The 12,663-nt window shown below is 38.2% G+C and overlaps 1 protein-coding gene across 1 annotated transcript in view; it reads right to left on the reverse strand.

Moving 5' to 3' along the window:
• cntnap5a (contactin associated protein family member 5a) overlaps positions 1-419 on the reverse strand; it is a 130,532-nt gene extending 130,113 nt beyond the window's left edge. Inside the window, exon 1 of the mRNA XM_042494432.1 lies at positions 231-419. Within this exon, the coding sequence (XP_042350366.1) occupies positions 231-297 (67 nt within the window). The 5' untranslated portion in view covers positions 298-419. The remainder of the gene's footprint in view (positions 1-230) is intronic.
• Between the last annotated feature and the right edge of the window lie 12,244 nt (positions 420-12,663).

The raw sequence follows: 12,663 nt of genomic DNA on the forward strand, positions 1-12,663 counted from the left end.
TTTGCTCAATAGCAATGCACGCGCGGATCAACAACTTGTTCTCTTCACGACACAAATGGTGTTAAAACTACTCTCCAAAGTACACCCATCTGTAACAGTGATGATGCTCCCTCTGCAAAAATATGAGGACAAAGGTACCAACAAGGCGTCCAAAGTTCTATCTGATCTCCATACATGAGCTCTGAGCCCGGAGAGGAGCGCACAGGTGAGCGTGGAGGTGAAATACTCACAGTGAGTGGCGGCAGATGCTCCGCTAAAGACGCTCAGAGTGTAAACCATATGCAGCAGAAAAACCATCTTCCCAGCCGTGGTGTGGTTATTATCCGTGTGTCCGCAGAGAGATGGATATAAACAAGAGGAGAGGTTCCTCCTCGCTCCTCCAGCACGGAGCGATAGAAGGAGTCTGATGTGGAAGTGCGAACTGCTCCGACGACGACACTCCCTCACTGTGAGGCGCAGCCCGCCTCTCTCTGTCTCTCTCCCTCTCTCTCTCCCCCTCTCTCTCGCTCTCTCTTTGTCTCACCCTCTCTCTCTGTTTCAGTATATATTGGCAGAAAAAGAGCACTGTGATGCCCGAGCAAAATGCACCACAGAGGAAAGCTGTGCATGCAGCAGCAGCAGCAGCAGCAGCAGCAGCAGGAGCAGCAATACCTATTATTTATGCTTCTGTGTATTCAACTTCATTGTAAAATAACAAGTATAAGCTTGGAGTAGCACGAGCGCTCTGGCAGGTCGGTAATTAATTAATTCTCAGTGCCACTATTGGCTCCTTTTGAAAGTGTGGAAGGGAGCCAATCACAGTGAAGCATCTGCTTGGAGTGAGGTGTCTCATCTTGTCTTGTTTTGTGCAAAGAGCAGAAAATCTACCCATCTCTCTGCCACAGATTTGTTTTATTGGCATGAGTATAATTAAGTACAAGGCTGACAAACAACTCAGCACAAGGTTTATAATATGCGCATAAACAACAGTAGGAGTCTGCAGCAGTGGCAGGTTTTATGAGGGGCAGGGGAGAGGACACATTCACCAAGGGGCCCCATTAAGGAGCCGATAATATTATACCCTAGTTTCCTTCTCTCTCTTTTTTAAAATCATAAATTAATTATAATGTTTGTTTTACTGATTTAAAATACTCCGGACTCTGCTTGGGCGGTATCTGATTTTTCATCCCTTCATGGAATTTCACTGGGTATACAATATATGATGGTACCGTATACCCCACAACGTAAGGTAATATTCTTACATGCATTTTCCTTACTCTCTTTCACCTAAACTAAGAATTTGGGGTTGCAGAACCTGTTTTTTTTTTGTTTTGGTGCTTGTCTTACCAGGTTAAATCGGTCAAACTGACAGCATGAGCAGATCTGCGGCACATCTTGAGAAACGGTTTCTCACCATTTTTTTCCACATGACATGCACGGTTTTCAGCAAAAATTGACAGTGAAAGTCATCTTTTGATAATTATGCCGACTCTGTACCAGCTTTTCCTACAGTTTCAATGTTTTTATCTGTCACACACACGAGAAAATAAATGTATCTGTTTCAAAATAAAAGCCCTTTTATGACGTTTCAGACAGAATGTCTTCAGTTGATCACACATGCATTTTCTTGTGAAACCTTTGCAGGACTGTGTTGATGATGCATTAGCTTGCACGACTTTATAAATGAGTGGAGTATGCATGTTTAATTGTGGAAATACAGTAGTTATAACTGTAGGCAGCTCTGCAGCAGCGCTGCAACAACAAGCGCTGCCAATGTGAACACACACTGCTCACGCATGCAGTGTGGCTGGGGTGTAACCTCCGGGGTAAGTGATGCGCACTGAATGCAAAACATCCTCAATACAGCCTCTCAAGCATGAAGTTATTAGAAAGAAGGGGTCTGTAAATTTGACAGCATTTGAAATCACACCATCGGGATTTCTAAATATCCTGGTAAACCGTAACATTGTGATATTGCCCATGCCTACTCACTACTGTATTCTGTAAGGTGGAAAATATACAAAGCTTGATATATTTAAAGCTCCAGAGTGAGGGATTTAAGGGCATCTATTGGCTATCTTTGGGATCACCCGAGTATGCTTATTAATTCTTTCCTTATCGACAACCAAGTCAGGTGTTTTTGTAACTTTGACATGTTTCAACTGTCTTCCTGTAGTTTTCCTCAGAAGAGTAATGTGATGTTGTGACATGTCCTGTAAGCTGATTTATACAGGTGACTTGTCTGAGGATGACTGCAGGAAGACAGCAGTTAAAACATGTTAAGGTAAAAAAAAAAAAAAAAAAACCCAAACCCATCTTACCAGTCTGTCAATGAGAAAATAATTTAAAAGTTTCATTGGAGACTAAACAAACCCTTCTAGAGCCTAGTATACTGCAATAGCATCGTACCACCCAACAGACTATACAACTAGTGCCCTATATTTATTAGTACTAATATTCTATAACAAAATAAAAACAAATGCGTGCAACAAATCATTAAACGAGTGTAAAAAATAAATATAGTTAAAGAGTTAAATGTGATGGTAATAGTGAAGGCCATAGCAGAACAGAGATAATAAAAATCTAAAGATGAAGCAGATTTCAAAGGGGCTCATTACAGCTTAATGTGTTGTTCTGCTGCTTTTCCCTCCGGCTGTTTCACTGCTTGTATAGCATGGTCAGTTTTCCCCCCAAGTAAATACTGAATTCTCTTTGGGTCTGAGAGAATCTCATATTCTTGGTATTTGAGTTTTATTCTGCTATAACTTATGTGCTCATACAGCCTGGAGTAACAGGAAGTGTGCTGTCTCTCCATCTTGTTTTTGGCAGAACTGACTCAGTTTGTTTTCTCTGGGCCAGATTTTTTTGTGACAACCAGTCTTAATGGCCAATTTGTGGTCAATTGTGTGGCTATACAGTGCTTTTTGATAAATTATTTCTCAGTTTGTGATCGCTCACGCTGCTCAGATAATCCAACAGGCAGGATTGTCTGCTAGTGAGCATTTAAGTTCACCGTGAGTTTTTTGTTGGAGATGTCCAGCGGCTGGTGCACTCTTCTTTTTCTGCAGGCCATCTGCTGTAAGGCAGGCTGAGCCTCATGAGCAGCTGGTTGAGGGGACTTCTCTCCATCTTCTTTTGGCAACACAAGGCTTTGTAAGGGTACAATGTCTACTGTTATGCTTTTGTGGCCCCTGCACTTGACTATTATATAATAAAATGTTGGTTACAATACAGATTTGATTATTTTTGCCAGTTTTAGTTTGTTAAAAAATTTCCTTGGCTTTAAAATAATAAAACAAATAAGGTCTTTTTTTTGCTAACAAATAGAAAATCTACCTGTTTACCCCCCTAATTCAGTTTAATTTAGCTTTATTGGCATGGTCATAATTAAGTATAGCATTGCCAAAAAATCTGTTGTACAAAGTTTACATAATATTATTGTTTAAAAATATAGATGACCAACAGGTCAATTATTGAGCTCTATGATCACTATACTACACTATACAGCTATGTTAAAGGGCAGGTTTGGTATTTTTTAACCTCGATCCCATTTTACCATGCTTTTGTGTGTAAGTGATAATAATAATAATAATAATAATAATAATAATAATAATAATAATAATAAAAAATTAAAAATCTACATCTGTCCGGTATTGAGCGAGACTACTGCAGCCAGCAAAGGCTAAACAAGCTGCAACGTAAACACTCAGGGCATGTTTGCACCATCAAATAAATTCACTAAAAGTGCTTGTTTTTGCCATTGAGAGGCTTTGGTTACTAATTTAAGTGTCTGTCAATTTACTGAAAGGATACCTACAGTGATAGACCTTTTCGTAAAGAGTAACATCCTTCTGGTTTAACCAGAAACAATCCTGAAGCTGCTATTGTCAACCCTGCCAAACTCCATTTAAATAAACAGTACTTTCATGAGTCAAAGTAAACAAAAACTAGATAAAACTAACAAAAGCCAACTTTGTTCATTTTTCTACTGTTCCATCTCTGGTTTGGCTGATATAGTCCATTATTTCACCCAGTTAAATGTAAAAATATGCTGACTCTCCACCATTAAAATCACTGTATATAAAAGGAGTCTGGTGGATTTGGTGATGGTGATTTTGGGAATGTTTCTAGATAAACAAAAAAAATTTTAATCTTTGACAAAAAGGTTGATTTCTGTAGGGACCCTTTCAATAATGTTGTCAGGCACTTTATTTTTATTCTTTTCATCCAGTCAGTAACAAAAATAAGCACTTTAAGTGGAATTAAATCAATGGTGTAAATAATCCCGAAGCAGTTACATTGCAGCCTTTTTCACTCAATGATTAACTGTAGTATGACTGTATATGAATATTGCCGTGTAGCCTGTGTCTCTTGTATGTCCAAGACAAACTTCTCCTAAGGGAGACAATAAAGGCTCTTATTGAATTAATCTTAATCTTAATTCCAAAACTGTTTGAAATTAGCCATTTAAACAAAAAGGACATGGGCAAATAGGGTCCAGGTTGAAAAAGAAAATTACAAAAAAACTCCCTTTACTTTAATCCAATTTACTGAAGGACAAACAGATTCCTGAAAATAAATCTATAGATTGAATATACATGATGTGATGAAATATAGTTTAAAAGTGGTTCTTCTGTGAGGAAAGCCATAGAAAGAAATAAAAACAACAACAACAAAATAACAAGGAGAGGAGACAGATTTTGAAGAAGCTCATGTGTTGTTCTACTGGTTTTCCCTCAGGCTCTGACACATATTGCTGCTTCCCTGGCAGTGTCAGTTTATTCCCCAAGCAAATGTTGAATTTTGTTTTTGTCCGAGTTTGTGGCATTTGCTGTATTCAAGTACATCATGATACTACATAGCACACAGTTATGAAAGACTAGCAAATCACTGCAAACATGTGTAACAGTTTAACATTTTAATGTAATGGTAACAGTGAGCGGAGAGAAGTAGAGGGGAGCTTCACTCTGTGGATCTTTTCAGCACCACAGTGGCGGACAGCTCCCTCTCCACACACATTAGACATAAATGTTCTCACTCTCTGTCCATTAACAAAGTGAATGGAAAAGTACATGACGGGGCCTGTGTTCCACTAAAGGAACACTTTATTTTCAGGGGGCAATTTTTGTTAATTTTCTAGTAAAGAGAACTGATATGAAATTGTAAATTCCTGGGAAGGTTCTTGGAAAAGAAAATGTAATTTGCCACAAAGATAGGAAAATTGCCATAATGTCCAAATGATGCACATTCAGGAAGTTAGTCTCAATTTCACTCCAGTGTAATTTATTCAGCTGAACATGAAAATAAATGTGATGTTGTACGACTGGCAAATATACATACTGTATGTATCTGTTAATAAAATTGTAATGTAAATTTTTCCACATGGAATTGATGATAACATTGACTATTGATATTTTCAAGGTATTGCATCTGGAAAACATATACTGACTGGATGTAGCTGACAAGTTAGCCATGTAGCTTCCTTCTCTGTTAAGTTACATATGCTGATCAGTAGGGGTGTAATGATCCATCGATCTGGATCAATATATCGATTTAATAATCAATGATGCAATGCGATCAATGTAATGTTAAAACATCAATCCATATCATCCACAAAATTCGGCAGTCAAGTAATGGCAAGCAGCCGAGAAAGACAATGAGGATTGTTTACTTGGGAATAAATCAGCAGAGTGTAAATATTCCGGATTTCAGAGAAAATAAGGGTCAACATACAGAGCGCATGTCATATGTAAACAAAGAAAAAGTACAAATGATACATATAATTGTTAAGCTAAACTTAAATCTCTGCTGATTGACTTATCTCATGTGCAGTTTGATGTGTGTTACTGGAGTCAGTTAAAAGTAAACTTTAGTGCATTTAACTGGTTAACATAATTAATGTGTTGTTTTTATCTTTTATGGCTGAAAGCAAAAAAGAAAGGGCTGGCAGCTTCTGCTGTAACAGATTGTGTCAGATGATCAGATGATATTGTTTCACATCGATCGCTGGCCCCTAAATTTAATCGAATCAAAACTGTATTGAGGCAGACTTTTTAATATCGGAAGATATTGTATCCTTGTCTAAAGAATTGATATAATATTGTATTGTGATGAAACTGGTGATTTACACCCCTACTGATCAGGCAAGATGTACAGCCAATAACGTCTTAACAAATCATCAGTTTTCTCATGTGTAGCAGTTCAGATCACATTTAGCAGCAGAACATCTAGGCTGCATTTAAATAGTCAAAAAATATGTCCTAATGTCATATGTATAATGTATATAGTATAGTAGTATTTTAACTTTATTTGTGACACAATGGAGCAGCTCAAAAAGCTGCAACCACTACATAGACAAATTAAAATTGAGGTGGCTGCTAGCAAACATTTATTATTATTTGCACGTGGCAGAGAAGCAGTGCAGCATTAGCATTCATTTGTATTCATGTTTGTAGCCAACTGTTCACTCTCCTTTTAGCTCTGTTTTGATCTCCACCAACTCCTGGGGGAAATATCTGGCTCTTTAGCAGCTAAAGGCTCCACTATGTTCAGAAGCTGGTTGAAGTTTTCTTTTCTGGCATTAACTTTGCCTCTTTTGATTAGGATCAGGGAAAGTTGGGGCTAACAAGTGAAGAAAACTCCAGAATGTTCCCCTGCATTGATGCATCTTGTTATGAACATGCCACTCTCTCTGCTTCCTCGGAGTGCTGTGTATTTTTATTTATTGTGCAACATGTTATATTATATTTATACGCATCTGTCGATGTGCCGCTGCTCCTGTGAGCTGACCCATCTTGTACTGACAACAAATTCCAGCTGACTACAGTTAAGTTAGGTGAAACTTAGTAACTCTGCCAGTGTCTTCAGGGGGTGCAACCAAAAAAAAGGAGGCATGGACCTTTGGGAGCTTGAAAGCATCACAACCAACGTTTTAAAGAAAAAACAAAACATTCTTTCTTTCACAAACAATAAGTTGAACTCATAAGGGAAAAAACTTTGCTTAATTTAATACTCTGATGGATTTTACTGCTACAGACTTAATTAGTCCTTCTAAAGTCCTGCCCCTTTTTGCTCTGTCCTCCAATGACAGTTGAGCAGGCTTGGTACCTGACAGAATCTTGATCAACTTTCCTTTTTTCCTGTTATGTTTGGATATGCTATGTGCTAGGCTCCTCTAAGTTGTATTTTTATTTATTTTTTAAATTTTTTTTAAAATTTTATTTCTTTCTAAGAGTCTGATTTGCGTAAAAACTGCAGTTATTAGACAAAATGGCAAGGTTGTGAAAAATTTACAGGAATTAGCTGAATTTGCATTTACTGTTGCAATCACAGCATGGAAACATTCTGGAGGTTATTTTTTTTGTCTGTTTTGTTTGGTAGGACAATCATCCATATTTTCATAATTAGCAATTTTGTTTTGGTGATAATTGTCCCTCCCTCAGTGCTGTTTGTTTTGATTCATTGGCTCCAATACCTACATTTGATGAGAATATAATAAACATATGGCTACGGACTATCTATGGCAGAGATAAAGTCATGATTTTTCCCGAGTCACTAAGGGAGGTTCAAGGAAAAATATTTGGAACTTGGATTTTTATCTCAAGATAAAAATAAAAAATAGAAATAACAAAAAGTGAGACTCCCCACACCCCTGCTTTGATAAATACAGTACAGTCCCTTTGCAACAAATGTGTTGGAGGCATAATTTTGTATGCATCCTGTTCATCACCATAATGTATATATAGCTATCATGGGTCATGTTAGCCGGGGGGCCCAGGCAGTTGCCTCCTTTGCCTGATGGTTAAGTCCGCCCTTGAACTCAGGAGGAGATTTCCATCACAGCTGCAAAGTGTAATTGTAACTTCCGCCTGTTTTCTGGTTAGTTGGACACTGATTGTGAAGGAGAGCACTCTCCCCTCAAGGACACTATCAACAGAAGTGCTCAGGCCTAAATATGAGAGTTCTTTGCATCTGAAAACTCCTGCTCATCCATCATGTGTAAGAGTGAAACTCTCGGCAGTGTCTGTGTTTCCCAAATTAAATTCTCCACAGTGGCTGCATCAGAGGACGATTCACTCAGTAGCTCTGTGCCAGATAGAGGATCCTGACAAAGCTGCAATCAGAAAGGTGTCACAGATTCAGGTGATCTGTGAGCCCCAAAAAGGGAAGCGTACACTTTGCTCCCCTAGATAGCCTTAGCAACACCATTTCACAGCTGCCAAGTGGACAAAAGCCCTGCTATCCCCACACCAGAGGGGGAATTAGACTCAGCTTGAATGGTCTTAATGTTTTCTCGTATCTCTATGTGGGCTTTGGCGTCCACATAATGCAAACATAGTTCCCATATTCAAATTGCCTACAGCTGTAGTCATTGAAACAAATGTTCCTAAATGTTCCCCTCCTCTGTATCGAGCTCCAGAGAGTCATGAAAGGATCAAAGGAGCATGTCGCCGCGAGGAGCTGAACACGGACAATGCAAACGGAACTGGCCAACTGACATTGTCAGCCACTTCATTTTAATTGCATGGATTATGGAGCTCGTTTCCAAAGCTAATGTTTCTTGTTTCATTGCCTTTCACGTTCCTCCATGCTTTATTGCTCTCTCATAGCTTTTCTTTCCGCTGAAAAGCCAATTAAGTCCCTCCATGCTTTCATTTGAATCACAGGGCTTTTTTCGGTCATCCCGAGAAAAAAAATGCCCCACATGGGAAATTGTGAAGGAGGTCATTATTGCTGACTGGAATCCACTGAGTAGAGGTTAGCAGAACAATCCCTCATTCTCACAATAACCTACAGTAGATGAAATTCAAGTTCTTTCAAGCTACTGTTTTGTCACTCCAATCACATGGTTTCCCGGTGTCAGCATTGACAGAAGTGTCCCCGTCCTCTATTGTAACCTGACAAAACTCCTCGATTTTATTCTCTGGTGGAAACAATATCAACTGTCAAAGCAGGGACTGTGGAAAATAGCCCCTGGAAGTGTTTGAATAAGAAATCAAGTAAAGTCTTCGCTCAGCAGTCACAAAAGCAACTTTGGAGGAAAACATCTAATCAAAACAAATCACACATGGAGACAAAGGATCCAACACAGTATGTAACATAATACAACAAAAGAAACCACACAACACAGGCAGCACATTGGAAAGGCAGAACACAAGAGCTGAGTGATATGGAAAAACTCACTTATCACAGTATTTTGGTCTAAATACATTCATATCTATACTGTATATTGTGATGATATTGTAGGCTTGACTATTGTTTCTTTCACAAAAAAATAAATAAAATAATACATAAAGACATTTTTAATAAATAGCCATCAGCACTGTGGACATTAGGCATGGATGATATTGAGGCATGATCAAATGGTATCTTCGAGGCTTAAAAACTAAGCTTCTGCTGAAATGCCAAAACTGCAGTTCGTCAAATAGCCACTTGATTCTGGCTTCAAAACCGAGCCAAGAGACCTCATGTTAAAATGTCCAACTTTACAGCAGAAATAAACATGTTTACAACCTAGTGCAAAAAACATTTTTGGTCTCTGGAGCTAATTTCAACATCCATAACATCTGTACTATGAGCGTTTTTTTGTTTTTATACAAATTTATATTTATATTTAAGGGCAGGGCCTCTTGAATGACAGGCTATCATCTCAGTCTTGAGTCAGATACAGCCTTCACTCCTCCACAGCTCCAACCTCATCCCCAAATATGGTCATTTCTGGCTCCGAAAAACTAGAAAACAGCCGAAATGCCAAACTCGAAATTTTAAAACAATGATCCACAAACTTATGGGTGATGTCACAGTAGCTAGGTCCATTATTTACACAGTCTAAGGATATTAAGGTAGCCTAGACCAGCGGATTTAGAAATCTCAATGGTGTGATTTTCAACACCATCAAAAACACGGACACTCATCTTTCTATTAAAGTCATATAGAGAGGCTGTATTTAATATGCACTGCATGTAGTGCACACCACACACAACCAAAGGGTCAGTCTTTATCATGTAGTCCGACTCAACAGTTGAGATCTCACTATAAGCTTGCTAGTAGGACGCTGATTTCGGCGGGCATTCTCCCTTCCTTACGCTGACTGTCTGTTACCTTTCCAAATTTCATTCACTACATGAAACAAGAACCTCTGAGCTAACAAGGTGCACATTGACAATGGCAACATTTGACATATATTTGGATCATGCATTTGGACATGCCTGCTTCTGGCTACATCAGTCTACTACTAGTAAAACAGACATCTGAGGTGGCAAATATGGCAACTGCAAGTGGCAGGGATAACATTACAGGACTGTTAACAGTTGGCCAGCAAGACTGCAGGGGGAAACAAAATATTTTCACATCTAACTTGGTGAATCAATGTATTTTTTAAACCAAACCGGGGTTGGGGATTGTTGGATCACTGGACAAATTAATCAAAGGACAAACAACACTAACTAAGACAGCTTTGGTGTGCTTTATCTTGTTTCTTTCTAGTTTGTATGTCTTTGTCTTAGTCTTTTTTCATTAGTTAGATACATAGAAAAACTTTCATTTATAAAGTGTATGGTTGTATTTCTCTGTTTTATGAGGAATATAGGTGTAAGATTATTACCTTTATTGGACTGAAAAAGCTAAGAAAGCTGGCTGAAACAGTTTGGTAAGTTCAGTAAATAACACTAATTTACTGTAATGCAACAATTAAAACACTTCTGGTATAAAAAATATGACATTACTTAGTTTCATATCACAGTATCAATATAATATAAAAATATTGCTCAGTCCTAGAAGAGATTTTTTGTCTAAGAAGACAGCTTCTCATTTTCAACTGGGTGGATTGAGTTGAAAATAATAACCAACTCCACCATGTCACAGGCTGCATATGTGAAATCAAAGAGGATTTTTTTTTTAAATTTATTTATTTCTTGTATATTATTAGAAGCATGTATGGCTCGAACTGCTCTCCAATTATTTCAAAAGAAAAAAGATCAGAGAGAAGGAAACAACAATTTTTCTGTAGCAGAATAATATGTTTGTTCATCCCAATCCTTTTAATCATGTCACGTCTCCTCAGCCCTTTGCAGCCCCCCGAGGGAGCTCCTGATCTCCAGGTTGCATCCAATGCTTACAATAGCAACAATACGTAAAAAAAAATCTATAAAATAATAAAATCTCTCAGATAATAACTAAACAACAGCTGTACTAAATTAAGAAACATGACTTTGGTAGCATCTTCATACACTGCCACACATAGTTACCATCACACATACCTGAAATAAGGACTGCAGTTATGACAAGCTTATTTTGTGAAATATAATAAATCATTGAACCTGTGTCCACACCAGACCTTGCACCCGTCTCTCGATTCACACTCACAATTTTCACCTTCAGCACCTGCATTTGTTTCTGCAGTCTGCTTTATTCCTTTGTGTCACATTGTGCACAAGACAATATGCTGCTGTACTTGGCAGAAGGGTCAAATTTGGCAGGGGAACTGAACTAACTGGGTTTTCATAACATTTCATTTCAGATATTTAATAACCTACAAATGTGCTGCAATTGTGCTTCTCTCTGTTCATTTCTTTCCTCCGTGACTTCCTCTCATCACTAAACAGTAAGTTAGAGTTGCTGTCTTATTGTCATTAAAGTCTCTCGCCCTGTTAAAATAGACTTTTACCTCACTTACTCTCGTCCATGACTGCAGTGCATTCACAGAGCAGCTAAATAAATGGATCCATTTTGAGGAGATATTTTTCACTCTTTTGATAATAATAATCATGTTTTTCTATCTTTTAATCACTTGTAAGTTATTTTACACCATCTATTGTCACTCATTAATGACTCACCGTGTCCTCTGCAACATTTCTTCACAGGGTTCTCAACAGCTTATTGTACTACAAGTCCCTGTGATTTGTCCACTTTGGTTGACAATGTGGATGCCTGGACTTATTTGTGCTTTTTGGCATTCAAAGAAAACTGGAGTACTGAAAGGCGCTGTCGGTAATTCTATTTCAAAACGTGTTTTGTCAAATTCAAGGGAATATCTACTTACTGCTTATTAGCTGCATGTATGCTGTAAAGAAATCCAGTGTCCATAAACAGCCTCAGCTCTGTAAATGGGAAATAAACAAAGTGGTTTGCACCAAGCAACACAACTTAACCCAATCTCCAGCAAAATTTATGTATGTTTCTTCAGACATACATTGCTTTTTTTACAGTATTATGTAGTGAATACATTGAAACTTTGACCTATGAACAATGTGTTTTTAGGTTTAGTCACAAAAACCACTTGGTTATGATTAGGAAAAGATTACATATGGCATAAAAGTACCCACTTTTGGTGGCACATTTCCTGCTGGAAAAGACAAACCATTCTCACTCCCAACTTGTCAAATACCAACACTTGGTCAGGGCCCTCGGTGTTCAGATATGGATGCACAAGGCATCCTCGAGCAGTGGTATGAGATGCACTGGACAGTGGCACTTTCAGATGCTCTGAGCAACTACCTTAGTATAAAAGAGCACGAAAGTCTTCATAAGGCTGGTGGGTCAAATGAACTCCAGACTTTCACCAAGGAGACCGCTGTTTTTTTACCGTATAAAAACAAATCAATCAAGTTATTTAAATAATAACACAGCATGCTTGTTTTTGTAGGAAACTACACTTGTGGCATATGTCACCTGATGTTGCATTAC

Source organism: Plectropomus leopardus, chromosome 10 (assembly GCF_008729295.1).
Source record: "Plectropomus leopardus isolate mb chromosome 10, YSFRI_Pleo_2.0, whole genome shotgun sequence".
Taxonomy (NCBI): Eukaryota; Metazoa; Chordata; class Actinopteri; order Perciformes; family Serranidae; genus Plectropomus; species Plectropomus leopardus.